Genomic DNA, 17,500 nt, shown 5'->3' on the forward strand with positions numbered 1-17,500 from the left:
TGTTATAAAGTCAATCATTCTTCAAGCAAACTCTCCTATTTTGTTCCAACATTTCTCTCATTTGTTTTTTCACAAGATGGTGAGTAATAATCATTTAAAAATATTCAACTTTTACTTAATTTAAACCAAAATTTTAATTAAAAAAACAAAAAGTATGTATAAAAACAGAGAAGATAAAATGTGTTATTTGATTTGATCCACTTTAATTCTTACAACACAAGCATGCTTCACAACAGTGTTTCCATATTAGGTAAAAATTATTTACCCAGGTGATGGGTAAATAATTTTTACCTAAAGGGGTAATTTTAAAGTTTATTCGATAACTTATTTTTACTCAATATTTTTTATAAAAAAGATATTAAATATGCTGTGCAGTGTTTGGATATTTTGAAGTTCAAGATTATCATCATTCCTGAAAGGGTTATATCCTAAACAATTTTATAAACCTTACCTATAATTGCAGTAATATCTGAAACAAGTTGTGGTTTGCTGTTTAAGTTTACATTCCCCCCCTCCCCCTCCCCCCCCATCCCTTATCACATTTATCTTCTTCAGTTAAATTATTAATAAAAGAATTGTTCTTCTTACGTGGTTTAAAATATGATTTGAATCTTGTGCTTTAGTTGAAGGTGATAGATAAGACTTTTTGTTTCCAATGCTTTCAAAATTAATATGCAATGAACAAATTGATGCAAGGTTTTGGTATGCAAGAAATGTCCCCAGACATTTCTTGCATACCAAAAATCTTCCCAAGCATTTTATAGCAAATTTGTCTCTCAAAATTTTTATAATTTTAATTTTTTCTTTTATCAAACTTTTATTGCATAGTGGTTGATTTACACTATGGAACTTTTCGTTTTGTTTGTTTACATTAGCTTCTTAATAAGTATAACAATTTCAATTGTGAAGTTATGGACCATTTGGGGCATCACAACATGTCATTAAGGCAAATTTCCACAATCCAAATCATTTTTCAAATTGTTTTTTTAAGTTTTTATTTTTGATATTTAGTAATTTTGATATTATAAAAAACTGAGCAGTGAAGAAAATTAGTTGGTATGTTTGCAATGAAACAAAGTATTAATGTTTCATCAATTTATGAATTATGTTTATTTGTGAAATTATATTAGTTCATGAACTTGATGTTCCTGTTTTTCTTCAGTTCTAGTTTCATTTTACAGATCCTATTGATCAGCTTGCAATGGATAATACAAGAGGAGTTTTGTATTGTCGTACAATGAAAGGAAACATTAAGGTGACTTTTTTACCATATTGGTATTTATGTTTTTCACTCAGCTCATAGCTATCGATTTTCTATCTATTTTCTGCCTGATATATCAAGTATATGTTAAATATAGCTTAACTTATTCAAAAATAAAAATTAAGAATTTCAAATTGCAGCAGTTATGAAAAATACCAGAATGACAGAATTTATTAGAAATTACATCAGCAAATATGGAGTTGTGAATAAATTTTCTCTAATTTTATATGGCACTTGCATAAAGTATGATTCAGAGAAAATTGACTGATGAACCATAAAATTTGGCTTATGCGTCCAATCATTTTAATTGTAGGCTTACTATCTTGGTGCTGATCTCTCAGAAATGCGGTTTATGTCTGGTATTAGTAGTGCAAATGCATCAAAACATGCTCAGTATATTCTTAGGTAATACTTTTGTTTTGTGTTATTTTAGCTTCTTTTTTTCTTTTTCTTTTTTTTTTGTTTTTATTGATACATTTAGAGAAGATGTTTTCCATATTTCACAAATTTTATCAGATAAACCTTTTATTTGATTGGATACTTCTTATATTTGATTTCATTTTTCTTGTAATTGAAAATTTGTTTGTTTTCATAATAAAATAAGAAAAATTCTTTTCCTGAAATTTTTTTTTTATTGCATTTTAAGAACTGTTGATTATCGTAACTTTGAAAAGATTGTGCATATTGCTCCTGTCCCAAAGTCTGATTCAAGGACTATTCATTTAGTTGCAGTGACTTCAACAGGTATTTTTAAATTGTCTTTTTATTAGTGAATCTTGATTTCCTTAATTTATGCTTATTAGGGTGTTCCAAAACAAATTTCAAAGTGCTGTCTACTGGTTCTATAGGGCCAAAAAGATCTCAAAATTTTTTTAGGGCTTTTTGATTAGAAGTGATAAATTTAAATTCTGAGATTTACTACTTTGTCGTTGAGCAGACTTATCCTCAACAAAGATATCAGTCTTCTACTTTAAATTTACCTAAAAAAAGAAAGTGGTGTGTAATACCCACTGTTAGAAAGCTTTCTCAGTGTACGCAGTTGCACTTACAAACAAGACTATTTGCTCTGCACCAGCACTATGTTTTAATATGACATATTAGAAAATATAGTGTTATAAATTGATTTTTCCTGAAGACTTTTTTTTATATCATTATTTAATATCTTATGAAAAGCAGAAATGATGAATATTGGATGAAAATATGAGAAAGAACAAACTTGATAAGTTGAGAGATCAGAGAGGCAGAAAATTAAAGGAAATCAATGAATTTGAAGTATCACATGACTCCATTTCAGAAGAGGTTGAATTCAGTATTGAGGAAAAAAGGTCAAATGAAGACTCTGAGTAAAATTCTGCAATAGGGCCTTTGTAATTGTATGAAACGTCCAAAATTTTGTCTCTTCGTGACAATGATAAAATATCCTCTGCTGACGAACCTTTTCATGGTAAAGGTCAGAAGCAAAACTGTTTTGTTGGTAAAGGTCAAGAACAAAAACTGCTTTGTTGAAAACTTATTACAAAAAGGTAGATGTAATATGATAATTACCTAGGTACCAGTCTAGAATTGTGGTAATCCTAGGAGTGAATGTTGATAAATTGATTAATTAGCCTGGAAACTGTTGATAAATTTGTATTTTTTGTCTAATTTTTTACCATAATAAAATCTTCCATTTTCTAACAAACATTAGTTTTTATATCATTTAATTGTATTTTCAAGTTTATAAATGTGAATTAATAAGCTTAAATAGTGGTGATAAGAATTGCAGATGATCTATACACATCTTTTTGTTTTGAAAAGAAACTCTACAATGTAAAACTGTTGTTTTCCATTGAGAATTAATCAGCTGAACACTAAAACTGTAAAATTCAGAATTTATATCTATCACTTCCAGTCATAATAGAACCTCAAAAAACTTTTCAAGGGCTCATTTAGGGCCCATAGAATGAGAATCAGTAGAGAGCTTTTTTTTTTGTTTTTTATATTATATTTGATGTAAATGAAGGTACTGTTTATACTGCTAAAAATATTTGAAGTTAAATACTATTGTTATTTAGGTGTTCGTTTATATTTTGCAACATCAGAAGATGTATATGGTTCTCCTAGTAACCTGCGATTAGTTCATGTGCGTATGCCCCCAGGTTTTGCACCATCTCTTTCCCCTGAAAAGCCATCAAATGTTCATGCAGCTTTTTATCGTCAAGGTACTTTAATTTAGTTTATTTTATATGGGCTTGTTGAATGATTGACAATGTGACTGATAATGTAAATGAAGAGTTTTTTTTATTTAAAAAAAAAAAAATGTCTGTTTTAGGTACCTCTATTATTATTGGTGGTGTGTCTGAAGAGGTTGATCGTTTATGGTGTTTAAGTCAAGATTTGTTTCCATTCAATATTCCAATTAAAGAGTCTGAGGTTCTTTTTTCAAAAGTTTTAATTTAAATATGATAAGAAGTAAAATCATAATGATAAGAAACATCTATTTGAAGTAACTTAAAATGCTGGGTAAAAAAAGATTTCACAAAAAAAAAAAAATTCCAAAAGAACAAAAAACTATTTTATTTGATTAACTATTGTCTTGTTTTTTGCTATTATTATATTTTCTGTTATCATTTTTTCTTAAAAACATTCTAAAATACCATTTGTGATTTTTGTGTATGTGTGTGAGTGAAATTCTCTTTATTTTATGCAGATAATTTTACATTTGTACATTATTCATACATATGCAACTTATATTTGATTAATTGATAGCTTTTATATTATGTAGTATATATACTACCTAATATACAATAGTATAATCTCTCTTATTTTTATGATAATAAAAATAATTTTTAGTCGGTGATATCAATTAATGGGCGTACTTGGTGTTTATCAGAAATTCCTGATTACACATGTCCATCTTCAGCTCCATTTCATTTATTTAACGAAAATTTGCATGAGCCACCTTCTATTATAACTCAGCATGTTCTACCACCTCGGCGTTTTGTACTACTAAGTGCACAGGTAGTGTTTTTATGAACTTTGAATTAGCAAGCAATTCACTTAATAGCTGCTTTTGCATTCAGGTTTCTTAGAATAAATTACCTTACAATTTGTTAGTATCAAAATAATTCTCAGTGTAATAAAAGTCAGTTTTATTGGGAACAAATTTTAGTTCTTTAATTTTTTTGTTGGACTTTTGTATATATATTTATAGTTCACTTTTAGTTCAAGTTAGTCCTCTGTTTTGTAGGTAACTTCCTACCAGCTATATTTTTTATTATTAACAATACAAGGCTTACTTGCTTATACTTCTATTGCTGCTTTTCCTTCACTTACCTTCTTTACTTTGCTTCATTTACCTTTCTTTAGCTAGCTTCATGGATATGGTTATAACTATTTGTGTGTCTACTAGCTATCATGGGAAATTTGCAACTTTATTTTAGTTTTTTTAAAAAATAAACAAAATTTATCTTTAGGGTAGTCATATTTTAACTACTTTACGGCCTTTGGAAAAGTTGCGTACCCTTTTATCTACTGGAAATGTTGAGACAGATGCAGTAGCTTCATTCTTTCAACAATACGGAGTAAGATTTTTTTTGTTTGTTTTTTATTTTTGTGTCATATTTATATCAATTTTTAAATTCAATTTCCATTTGTTAGGTAGATCAAGCTTGTGCAGTTTGTGTCACTCTAGTCTGCCAATGCGCAGAATCAGAGGCTTATGTGAGTGTTTTTTTTTTTGTTGTTGTTTTTTTTCAAAAGAAATATTTTGTTTTTAAAAGTTTGTTTTGTTTTGTTTTGTTATTTTATTTTTATTACAGTAGTTCATTAAAAATTGATATTAGGCTAACTTGGCCAATTTTATTCATAATTATATTTTAACTTTTTATTAGTTTATACAATTACAATTTATAGATGCAAGAAACTGTTTTAGAAGTTAATATTTTATAATAAGAACATGACTCACAATTATATTTTCTTCTTAAAACTTTCAATTGTCTATTGACATTAAAAGCATAAGTTAAAATTATGGATATATTTGATTGCCTTGTGGTTGACACTATTAAGCATTTTTCTGGCAGTTTTTGATCACTAAAAACATAAAGAACTTTTTGTTTTTATTCATATATTTACAGTCACTTTGAGATAACATCTTATCACCATGTTTGGAAGGATAGTTATGAAATGATTCTTTTAACTGAATGAAATTAAATCTAAGTTTACTTATTTTTGTTAGTAATTGTATCAGGTTGTAAAGTTATTTTGTGCTTTGGTAATAAAGTTGTTTTATGACATGATGTAATTTGTTAAAAGGGAAAGTACAAACCTCAGAAGTTATACTGTCATATTAGCCAAATGATCTTTTCATAATGTTAATGAATATTAACATTAGCATTAATGAATATTAACCAGTTGATTAGTTTTATTTTAGAAAAATGTAGACCATCTGGATATCATGATTTTAAGAAAAAAATTTTAATGAATTTACTATTAAAGCGCTTAATGGCTCAATCAGCGATTACATTTTTATAGCAAATCAATTAAACTTTTTTCATTCTTTTTTATGATGTTTGCACAAATTTTTATTTATCAGTGCGGTAATGCAGTGTAGTAATGCAATTTATTACCATTAAATGATTAATAGTAAAATATTGAAAAGCTTGATAGATCAGTAATAGATCGCTTTAATTGTCATTAACTTCATTTTTTACCACACAAAAAATATTGTTGAGTGAAAAGATTACCGAAACTGAGAGCAATTATTTAGATATATTGATGATTAGTTTTATGGAATTGCATTAGATTTTTTTGCCAGTAGGGGAACATGAGGTAAGATGACGAATGGGGCAAGATGAAAACATGTTGTTATCTTCAAAACTCAACTAAATATGAAATCTGACTGTAGCTGAGAGGGAAGTAGATTACATCTACTAGATTAATTTATGCTTTCTTTATAAATACTATTTTCGTAACCAAAGATAATTATTAAAAAGATTTTTCCTACATTAAAGGAAAAAAAAATTTATCCACTTGTTTTTGACTTGTTTCATCATTACATCACCAGCCAAAGGTAAGCAAGAATTCCTCATTCAGTTTGTTCAATTTGTAAGCCATACAAGTAGTATTAAGTTATGATGACTTATTCATGTAGAGTTCTGAGTCATTTTGAAGATTAAGTAGCCTAGGGGCAAGATAAACAGGGCAAGATGACTCGTTTGTCCTTTCGCCAAAGTACATGTTTTACCATAAACCTATACTGTAACAACTTTTGTGTAGCTTAGTCATTATTACATCGCTTTATTATGCATTAAAATATTTTGTTTTGCATTTGCTTTATTTTGTTGTGTTGGAATTTGCTATAAACTGATTAGTAGACTTTTTTTTTGCATAGCCCTATATAAATATATAGTTTAATTGTTTAAAAAATTACATAACCGTTTGTATTACGTATCTTATTAACAAGAATTTATGATATCGTGTTATTTGAGAAGGTAATGGTGTAATGGAGTTTACTTTTTTTAAAATCGCCATCTTGCCCCGCATACGGGGCAAGATGATAATTTGAGGTAACTTTGGTTAATGAGTTTTTTCCAGGCTATTTTAATTTTTATATGGATTTTTTTTTATACATGTGACGCATAATAATTTTTTTTCCACTTTTTGATAAAGTTTTACTTATTGAAACAGTTATTGAATAAGATATAAGTGCTTTTCAAAACGTTCGTAATCTTGCCCCATGTTCCCCTACTGGTTATTCTTGAGACTGTTCCATCCACATGTTATTATGCCGGGGAGTATGTTAAACATTTTTGTAGCATCAAACTCTGAAGACAATCTCAATGATTAAAGTGTGGAGTCTTTTATATGTCTAAAACAAGAAACTTTCCTAATTGTAATAATATTAATGTAAAATGCCAATACTTTTGAAAAAAAAAAAAAATTTTGTGAAAAGTTCAAAGTGGATGCTGGAGTTTGGGCACAGTGATATTTTTGTAAATTACAGGCAAATTTTGCAGGATTCAAAATTTTCTTTTAACTTTTTGTAAATTAAATCAAAGTAAATATCATTAATGTAAATTTGGTGTTTAAAAGTCTTAAAAATTATTTTTTGAATTTTTTAATGCCTTGAATCATTAGATCTAAATTTTAAATTTATCGATCTTGTTTAGATTGCTGATTTTGCTATTCAAGCTTTCTTTCGTTATGGGAGTGGAGCTCAAAAAATTAACAAAGTCAATAATTTAGCATCTGGTGCATCAAATCCAATGGAAAGTTATATAGTAGGAAGTCCTGTTCAAGGAGGTAGCAGTCAAGGGAGCTTTTTAGCTACACCAATATCTCAAAGGTTTTTAAGTTTTTTTTGTCATTCTTTACTGATGTTGTTTTACTATCTGGTATAATTTACAATACTGATATTTACTAATGTTATTTACATTTTATAGACAATATTTTCAAAACCTTGAATTTTTTTATTGAGGCCTTCTTCATACAAATGGTCAGTAAATATTTAATTGCTTCATTTATACAAAATTGCAAATTTTGCTCAGCTATATTATTTCAAATTACATTCTTTTAAAACTAAAAGAAATTAATTTGACTAAAAGGAAACTTTTTAAAAAATTTTTCTCTCGTCCATTTTCAACAAGTTAATCTTATGATTAGTGATCGACCGGAACAGAGATTTTGCGGGAACCGGAACCTAACCGGTGTAAGATTCTAAATATTCCTAACCGGAACCGAAAATAAAACCCAAACCGGAACAGGAACAGAAACCGGAACAGGAACAGAAACCGGAACCGAAAATAAGTAATATATTTTTAAAAAGATAGTTCTAATTAAAACAAAACCTAATGTAGTAAAAATTAAAGTTTTACATTTTATTTTAAGTTTTTCCAAAACCCAAGGCGTAGTGAAACAATTAGACAATCCAAAAAAATCAATTAACACTTAAATGATACTTTGGATTGTCAAAATGCACATTAATCATTTTCCCCTGTTCGAGATTGCGCAATAGTTTTAACAATGTGTGAAAAAGATGGAATTTTTTTTCATTGTCGTCAGACTTTGAGTAGCAGGAGCCAATTCATCTTTAGGAATTTCAAAATTGTCCATTTGGATCATGACAATATCTTTAAGAAAATGAGCTGGTAAGAATCAGAATCCCAGCTAACACAAAACGTTCAAAAAATGTTTGTAGAACGTTAGAAACGGTTGGGCACGTTCTAAGAACGTTTCCAACGTTCTTTGAATGTATTTGAACATTTTGTGTTAGCTGGGATGGTGTAAGTTCAGCTCAAATTATAGCGATAAAAACATTAAAAGATATGAATATTAATTTAAAATTAATTTAAACAAGAAAATTAGTTAGTTTTCCAACAAAGCCAAATTTTATTTACATTAATTCTCAAGCTTAACTACTAATTTAAAAACTTTTTTAATCATTTTTATCAAAATGATAATAAGGTTATTATGCTAAGTAAAGCTTTATAATATATATTTTCGGTAGCATTTTGAACCGGAATTCTGGCCGGAACCAAAATCTTAAATATACCCAGAACCGGAATTTCTGTTCCGGCCGTATTTTTGGCCGGATACCGGATCTGAACCAAATTCCAGTCGATCACTACTTATGATGCATTGGGGTCATGATAAGTTTTGCTAAGATGCTTGTTTGTATAAAAAGAGGCTGAGCCAGATCTATAACCATTTTTGGTTTCTGTATTTTTATCTCTTCAATCATAGGTTTCATTATTAGTTTACTGTAAATGCAGATGAAATTGAATGTAGTAAATCTCCCAAAATTATGTTTGGGAGATCATATTACTAAACAACTATAATATGTATTATATGTATTACTTTTAAAATATTGCTTTTGATCATACATTGTCATGTCATTTGCCTGACAGCATACAATTGCTCTGATAACAAACGATAGCTGAGTATCAGGGATTTTTTAAATCTTTGTATACAAATATATCTTTGGTATTTATGCAATAAGATAGATAACAAAATAAAAGTTGGCTTTACAAGAGTCAAGTCTTATCATTTCTTTCACTTCTTATACAAAAAAATTCTCATTCTTGATATTTGACAAGATTAGCTGTATTGCTGAGACAAGTAGAGACTGGCTTTCCCTTCCCTTGCAGTATATTTCAGTTTGTGGACAGATACAACACGGATGCAGAAACTCAGTATTGTTAAAGTTTTCAAAACTATCCAAGAAAAAGCTAACAGTTATTCTTCTTCATTCAAAAAAGATTATTTTGAAACAATCCCAATCCAGTGGGAAAAAAATTATTCTTTGAAAATACATTAATGAAACTTTAAATTCCATTGTAGTGAAAATTTGTATTGACTAGCAAAAGTGTTTGCAATAGTTGTTTGATAATTCAAGTCCCAAAAAACTTTACAATTTTAACATTTATATTTTTTCTAAGAGAAAAAGTTGTTGAAATTTAAAGTGTAATCTTAAATGAAGAACATAGCTATTTAAAACCAGTACATATTCAACAATAATTTATAGTAATAATTTTTTTTGTTTGATAATCTAATGATTATTCTCTCTTTCAATAAATGTATCAGTCAATCAACTTAATCAAAATAACAAGTGTCAAGGGATACTTATTGCAATTATGATTATTTATTATGAAATTTTGATCAAGGTCTGTATTTAACTTACAGCTATCACAATCCACAGCCTACACCTGCACCACCTAATCTCAGTTCAACAGTTTTGGCACCATCAAAAAATATTGATTTGCAAGAAAATAGAAAATCAGGAAAATACAATGGCTTGGTCATATATTTTTCAAGAGTTATTAGGTATGTCTGTGTTAAAAATACTTTCAAATTATTATTAACAAATAAAATAGACATTTTATTAATGGTTTTTATTCTTTGAATTGATCATTTGTCATTGGTTACACTGGCTTTATTATAAAAAGATAGTAAATGTCTGTTTATACTAATTCAACTGATTTCAAAATTTTTAGGGAAATAAATTCAGTTTCAACTTAAAAGTACATATAGTAGCTACACTCATAATAACTACACAATATTTAGAAATAATTCGAATGAACAAGTGTTTGGTATAAGGTTTCAGATTGTTTAAAACATCAAGTTTTTGCTAAAAGTCTGTAACAAAGAATCCAATCTCTTAAATGAGATTATATTTATCAGCTAATTGAGTGTCAGCAACCAGTTACATTTTTTAAATAAATATTTGCTGACAACTTACACTATTTCTAAATCATATAAAAAAATCTAAAAGATATTATTGGCTTCAAATTTTGAATCAGAAATTGTCAAATTAGTATAAAATATTTATTGGCTTTGATTTTTTTTCTGCTTTACAGTGTTTTTTTGGTGACTTGTGTCCGCTTCTTGTATAAAAAACATTGGGCATTTTAATATATTTATTATTTTCTCTCTCTTATCAATAAAGATAACTTAGTAGCAATCATCTACATCATTATTTTTTTTTTCCTTAAATATAAATTTTGAAAACCATATCTTGGTTCTCTAAAAACAAAAGTATAATAAAAACTATAAATAACATTTGACTTTAGGCCTCTATGGAATTTATCAATGGTTTCAGAAGTCATGATAGATGATAAAAAAGTTCAGGTACTTTGATTTTCCTAAGTACATAAAAACATAATATACGTATACATACATATTTACATACATACATACATACATACATACATACATACATACATACATACATACATACATACATACATACATACATACATACATACATACATACATACATACATACATACATACATACATACATACATACATACATACATACATACATACCTACCTACCTACATACATGCATGCATGCATGCATGCATACATTTATTCATTCATTCATTCTTTGAAATTGTCCAGATCCATTCATGTGTAACTTTAAACAGTATTATCAACACCTAAAATCAAAAATTTTTTAAAAGTGCTAAAAGTAGATTTAGTACAAAACTATTCTACTCATAGTTGTAATAAATAATTATTCCTAAGTTATATTCTGAATTGCAAAAAACTCAACTTGTATTCAAATGTCTGCATTTTGTTATGAGTATGCATCACATTGAACTTAACAAAATATTTTAATACTTTTAGTTACAAAGTCGGCTCACAAGTGCAGAACTGTCGTGGTTTATAGAACAGCTTTACAAGTTAAGAAAATTTATGGATACCTACTCTGATGTTAATGCATCTCAATCTCCTACTTATGTTCACCGCTATTCTCTGGTTTCAGAAGAATCAAGTGGTAATAAGATTTAACTAAAGTTTTTTGGTATAACATTTTTTCTAACTTTGTGAAAAGACTGGTAGTTTTGGTACCTTCAGCTTATTTTTAACTTTTTAATTTTCCTTATATACATGTATATATTAATACACACACACACAAACTTTTGGCCTCAAAATTTCCCAAAAAGGTTTTCATGTTTAAACAACACTATTTTCTACTGCCTTGTTGACCATGAAAATTTGCTTTTGGATAAAATATTGCATGGCTTATGCAGCATTGTCAACATGCAAAAATTATATTTATTTCCATAAACTTTTTAATTGAAGATTAAACTGTTCTGAGTGTTTATTTTCATTTACACAAAATTAATAAATCACCCGAGTATATTATTAATATACTAGAAAGATGATGAACAGTTTGTTCTTGTAGCCAAAACAAATTTTCTAAAGTGGTATCTAAAAAAAGTTATATATATACTAATATTGTTTTACCATCAGTAGCTGCCATGGTCAATTGCAATGAAAGAAGTGGTTTAAAGGAAGTTCACACCCTTGCTGATGATGCACAAGCAAAGGACATTGCTTTATGAAGGAGTAATGTGACCCAGAAGAAAACAAAGAACCAGTAAAATTAAAGAAACCTTACCAGTTTCTAGTTCACTGGTAGTCAATTTGATGAGAATTGACTACATGCAATAGATGAAGGTTTTGAAAAAAGAAGACAGTGTTGCTATTCTTGTTTCTGGTTATAAATTTAAAAAGCTATTTGGTGTACCCAAAGTTGAATGTAGCACTTGAAAACTGGTAGCAGAGGCAGCTGCAAATTTCTTAGAGAACTGGAAATTGACGATTGGCAGAACATATCTCTTCTAAGTTGTTTGACACAACTGCAGCAAACATAGGTTTCTCAACACAGGTATCTCAACACAGCTGTATCAATGGATGTGCCCTTTTTGGAAAAAGTATTGAATAAGAAGCTACTCTGGTTATCTTGCAGACACTACATATTTAGATGGTATATGTAGAATTCTTTAAAGATCTTTTAGGATGTACTAAAACTGGATGAATTGCTGCTCAAGAGCTTCAAAATATTTTTTCCAAAAATAAGAAAAGTAGAATTTAGCATATCCACCAATCTTAAACTTAAGCAATCCTAATTCCTTAAAGGAAGTAGTCGTTATGTTTTTCTACAATTAAAAGACAACTCAACATACTTCCCACACCATGATTACAAAGAACTTCTTATATTGAATGTCATATTCCTTGGAGAAATTCATCCTTAAACATTCTGTAATTAGAAACTCAAAGATTTTCTAGCCTTGTTGCTGCTTCTCTTTTTTTCATGCCCTTCTAATATTCCCACAAAATATCTTCTGAACAACGTTTCTATAGAGTTGTGATGTATTTTGTTTTATTCCATGTTAAGTTAACCACCATAATATATAGTGGTGTGAAAAATTTTAGAACTTATATTGATACTTATATAAAATTTTAGTACTTATATTGATTTTGTCCTCAACAATGTGAAGCCACCCAACACTATCTACTGACATCATGGACCACACCATTATTGAGACTGGGTGTTTAGCAGTCTTGACTAGGTATTGTGGTGAGAGCTCTTCTACCTGAAAGCAACGAACATATTGGCATTTGTTGTCCAGAATTTTAAAAAACCAATTCATCACTAAACTACACTTTGAAATTAGAAGAATCCCCAATAAGCAAAATAATCATATACAGTATAAATTAAAAAGAGTAATTAGAAATAATTGTCAATTTAGCTTATTTTAGAACCAGGCTTTAAATAATTAGCAAAGTGTAAAAGTTTAATAAAAAATATAACAGACTAATGTAAATAAAAAATGTAAAAGACTAATTCAATTTACTTTACTCCAAGTAACAGCAGTCCAGTTCTGATCATCATTTGCCCACTGAAGACGAATGAGCAATTGCTTTTACTCAGTAATTGGTCAGCTTTACGTGAATAAAAACTTCAGCAGTTTTCCTCATATTTTTATTCACGTGAAGACACTGGAATTTTTGTTTATTGTTTAGCAGCTGCACTCCTTCAACAAAACTCGCTTTGCACGAGCTGTGATTAATGATTTTCAGCCTGAGGTTGAGGCGTTTTGAAGGCAATGTCAGACCTTCACCAAGTCTTTTCTTAACAGCATGAATTTCTTTCTAACTGAGACCAACCTTTTTTGCAATTTCTTTTTGAGAAAATGTATTAAGTTTCAACAGGGCTTCAACCTTCCCTCTTTTTTTTGGACTCGGCTCAGTGGATTTTCCCATAACGCTATTTATCAGAGAAAATGAAATTAGTTATTCAATAAATTCAAGTACTAATGCAAAAAAAGAATTGTCATGAGCCTGGTTACAATCCCCACAATCCTAAAAACTTGAAGAATAATCATAAGATGAGTTAAAATAGTCATCTTAAACCTGCCTACATATTTACCAGTCGTATTTGCATAAAAGTTAGAAAACAAAATCATCTTAAATCAAAATTGCTTAGGTTTTGGTAAAGTGGCTAAAATCTCAGGTATTTTTTAGTTTACTTTCTGAAAGTAAATAATAATATAGAAAAATAAACACCTTTTTAATTTTATCTAAGTTAAAAAGCCAAAAAAATATATGGTTTAATCTAAGAAATTACTAAAATTTTGAGTTATATTTTTCACACCACTGTATGTATAATATGCAATATATGTATGTATGTGTGTGTGTGTATATATATATATATATATATATATATATATATATATATATATATATATATATATATATATATATATATATGTATGCATGTATGCATGTATGTAATCCTTGGTACAAATGTGGTTAATGGAAAATGACTAATTACTTCATTTCTGCAAAAATTAAAAATAATTTCATAATTTTATAAGTTTCTTTGGTAGAGAACTAAGCTTAACAGAAATCTTCCAACATCAGAAAGAAAATTTATCATCACTATTTCTTGTTAAGATTTGCTAAGAAAAATCCAACAATCATTAAGCTAAGTTTCTGTTTAATAGTACATTATAAGTTGTATTTTTTAAAATTTAGTTCCAAATGAAGTCTTTTTAAGGCCATTTATTAGTATATTGTTATGAATTTCTTTTAAAGTTCCTTATGAAGTATTTTTGGAAGAAAAGCGTTGCTTAAAGACTTTTCACAATCTGTTACTCATAACATTGGAAGCATTGGAGTTGTGGCGAGTGTTAGCTGACCACCAGTTTCATCTTATTGTTGAAGATGCACCTATAGTAAGTTATATATGTTTTTGCCAACCCCCGTCACTTTTAATCTCCTAATGTTGATTTTTCAATAAGGAATTACAATATTTAAACATTTGTATTTTATATTACTTTTCTTTCTTTTATAAAAAATTGCATAAATTATAAATTTCTTAAAGTTTATAATTTATGCAATTTTTAAATAAATCTTTCATTCAAATGTGCTTGTATCAAAAGTAAATATGAAACAAAAATGACAAAATTGTCTGGTACTTAAAGTTAATAAATAATACATGCATTTTTTACTGATATTGCCAATACGTTAGTATGAAACTATATACATCACACAGCTATTTGATATTTTGCAAGAAGTTAATATCGTTTAGGATATTAAGGAGAAGCTGAAACACATTCCTGTGAAAGATCTTTTTTCTCCAACTGGAAGTGAGGTTAGTTGATTTTATCATAATTAGGTTTAGTTAGTAAGAGGACCATTATTTAAAAGAATCATCAATTTCTTTAAGAGAATCATTAATCAAAAAAACCAGCAATTTAATTGTAAGAATTATGTAGAAGCTATGCGAGATGGACTGGCATTTTTTTTTTATTGTAAATTACATATATTATTTGTGTCCACCCATAAGCATGCGGGCCATTAATGTTGTTGTGGAGTGATCCACAGGCATGGGCATGTGGTGGGCATGTGGTCTTTTATGTGTTAAGTCAGTTTGTTATATTTTAAAATTATATTATTTAAAAAATGAGTAAAACAAAAAACTATGATACTTCTATAAATTTTTTATTTATTATGCAAATTACATTTTGTTGAAAGCTGCAGCATTAATTAGTAGTTTTTTCATTTTGTTTTGTTTAGCTCAGTATATGTTTAATAAACCTGTTAATGGAGAAATATTTACATGATAACTCTGCAATTGAAAATTTGAGCACACGTCTACGTGAAATTTGCCCAACAGTTTATTCAGCTAACGATGCAATGTGTACCAGAGTAAGTTGAAGGGTTGATAATGATATTTGTTTGTAATTTTCATTTATTCTACTAATTCATTTTTCTTTCTGTAATTTTGTTAAAATCTCAGTAATGTTTTTTTAACAAATTTATCATTATTAATAGATAGTTTGTTTTTTAGATTTGATAAAAAGAAAGAATGAAATAAATATTTGAGTAATTTTGTTTTTTTATATAGGCAAATGAAACAGTAATATCTGCCTCACTAGTGAATAACCAAAAAGAAAAAGAAAAGATTCTTCAAGAGGCATTAATGGTATTAATATTTTGTTTTGTTTTGTATCTTTTTTGTATTTTTTTTTTTTTAAATAAAAAAAATTTGCTTTCCATTATGAGTTATATAAAAAGCCATCACCTAACTATTGTTGTATGAAGCCATTAAAAAATCTACTAAATATGAAAAGCATTTTATACTTCAAGCATGGTTGTTAAAATCTAGAAAGTTTTCATCATATTTTTATCTTTTTTCTAGATATATTCAAAAGTTCCTGATTTAGTTAATTTACAGTGGGTCACTCAGCAGCTGAAGTTAAGTAAGTTCAACATCAATTTACTTGTAGAGATGATTCTGCTTGTAAGGCTTTTTTTTCGGAGCCGTTTTTTTGTTTCTATTTTTAGACAATTTTTACACTGGTGTGGTTCAGCTTTGTTTGACAACTGCCTTAAACTGTGATCCAATGGGTATTGGGCTACATTTCTATAAAACTGGAGAGCCAAGGGATGATATTGAAGGTGTTGAGGCATTTAATATGCGGTAATTTGAAATTAGATTTTTTTTGTTTTCAAGTTTTTTTGCGCACTCTTACATTCATGTACCATTTCATATTAGCTATTTTATCTGTTATTTATCATTTATCTATGATTTGTTGTTTCACCTGTTGTTTTTCATTTTATTTGTCATTTCTCAATTTATCTGTCATTTATTATTTTGTTGTTTTTTCCTGGTTATAGACAAGAATCCTACCAATGTATCCTTGAAACTTTAGAAGATCTGCTAAATGCAAGCAATTCACATCCTGCATCCCCTCATCTTCCAACAAGGCCAGGACCCCCTGTTCATCCAGATGGTCTATCATCGGAACAAGCCAGAAAATTTGTAGGAGTTTTAAAATAAAACATATTTTGTTTCTTTCTAGTAGTGTTTTTAAACTTTATAAATTTTTAGACTTTAAAAGTTTTTTTACTTTTTTTGTTTCTTAGTACAATCAAATGTTGATGGCTGGCTTAAGCTGTGGTGATGAATTGTTTCATGTTGCTTTGTATTCGTGGTTAATCAAAACAAATCAAACAGATCGTCTTCTAGAAGTACAGCTTTAAAACTTGATTTATAAATTGATTTCAATTTGTTTAAATGTTTTTATTAAAAGGTTTGAAAATTCAGCTGATTATCTTCTAGAAGTAAAGTTTTAAAATTCCATTTATAAATTGATGTTAATTTATTTAATTGCTTGAATTATGATTTGGAAAAAGAAAAAAAAAGATCTTTCCAAACCGTGTCATATTTTTATCTAAATCTTGTCTCCTTTTAATCAATTTTTTTCTTTTTTATTATAGATAAAGTCAGCTTATATAGAGCAATACCTGGTTTCTACAGCTGCAGAGCAGGTTGGTTGTTTTTTTAAGTTGTTTTTTAATATCCTTTAGAATTAGTTGTTGGGAAAAAAAATCAGTTTTGCAGAAATTAGACTCCTTCACTTTCTGTACTTTTAAGTTTTTCTTTAACACTGGACT

At 28.2% G+C, this 17,500-nt stretch overlaps 1 protein-coding gene across 1 annotated transcript in view; it reads left to right on the top strand.

Moving 5' to 3' along the window:
• LOC145197907 (nuclear pore complex protein Nup155-like) overlaps window positions 1–17,500 on the top strand; it is a 24,489-nt gene that overhangs the window by 2,536 nt on the left and 4,453 nt on the right. The window contains exons 7-28 of the mRNA XM_090081228.1: window positions 1–79; window positions 1,182–1,255; window positions 1,575–1,666; window positions 1,908–2,005; window positions 3,316–3,462; window positions 3,573–3,673; window positions 4,094–4,261; window positions 4,717–4,824; window positions 4,901–4,963; window positions 7,411–7,586; window positions 9,923–10,063; window positions 10,810–10,867; window positions 11,372–11,522; window positions 14,633–14,772; window positions 15,129–15,191; window positions 15,617–15,748; window positions 15,948–16,025; window positions 16,242–16,302; window positions 16,388–16,523; window positions 16,721–16,865; window positions 16,970–17,074; window positions 17,324–17,374. The exon at window positions 1–79 is cut by the window's left edge and continues 30 nt beyond it. Coding sequence (XP_089937354.1) covers window positions 1–79; window positions 1,182–1,255; window positions 1,575–1,666; window positions 1,908–2,005; window positions 3,316–3,462; window positions 3,573–3,673; window positions 4,094–4,261; window positions 4,717–4,824; window positions 4,901–4,963; window positions 7,411–7,586; window positions 9,923–10,063; window positions 10,810–10,867; window positions 11,372–11,522; window positions 14,633–14,772; window positions 15,129–15,191; window positions 15,617–15,748; window positions 15,948–16,025; window positions 16,242–16,302; window positions 16,388–16,523; window positions 16,721–16,865; window positions 16,970–17,074; window positions 17,324–17,374 — 2,367 coding nt within the window. The remainder of the gene's footprint in view (window positions 80–1,181; window positions 1,256–1,574; window positions 1,667–1,907; window positions 2,006–3,315; window positions 3,463–3,572; window positions 3,674–4,093; window positions 4,262–4,716; window positions 4,825–4,900; window positions 4,964–7,410; window positions 7,587–9,922; window positions 10,064–10,809; window positions 10,868–11,371; window positions 11,523–14,632; window positions 14,773–15,128; window positions 15,192–15,616; window positions 15,749–15,947; window positions 16,026–16,241; window positions 16,303–16,387; window positions 16,524–16,720; window positions 16,866–16,969; window positions 17,075–17,323; window positions 17,375–17,500) is intronic.

The sequence above is a fragment of the Hydra viridissima genome, unplaced genomic scaffold (assembly GCF_058129835.1).
Source record: "Hydra viridissima isolate aposymbiotic clone 2 unplaced genomic scaffold, HvirCarnegie_v1 scaffold_1, whole genome shotgun sequence".
In the NCBI taxonomy this organism is placed as follows: Eukaryota; Metazoa; Cnidaria; class Hydrozoa; order Anthoathecata; family Hydridae; genus Hydra; species Hydra viridissima.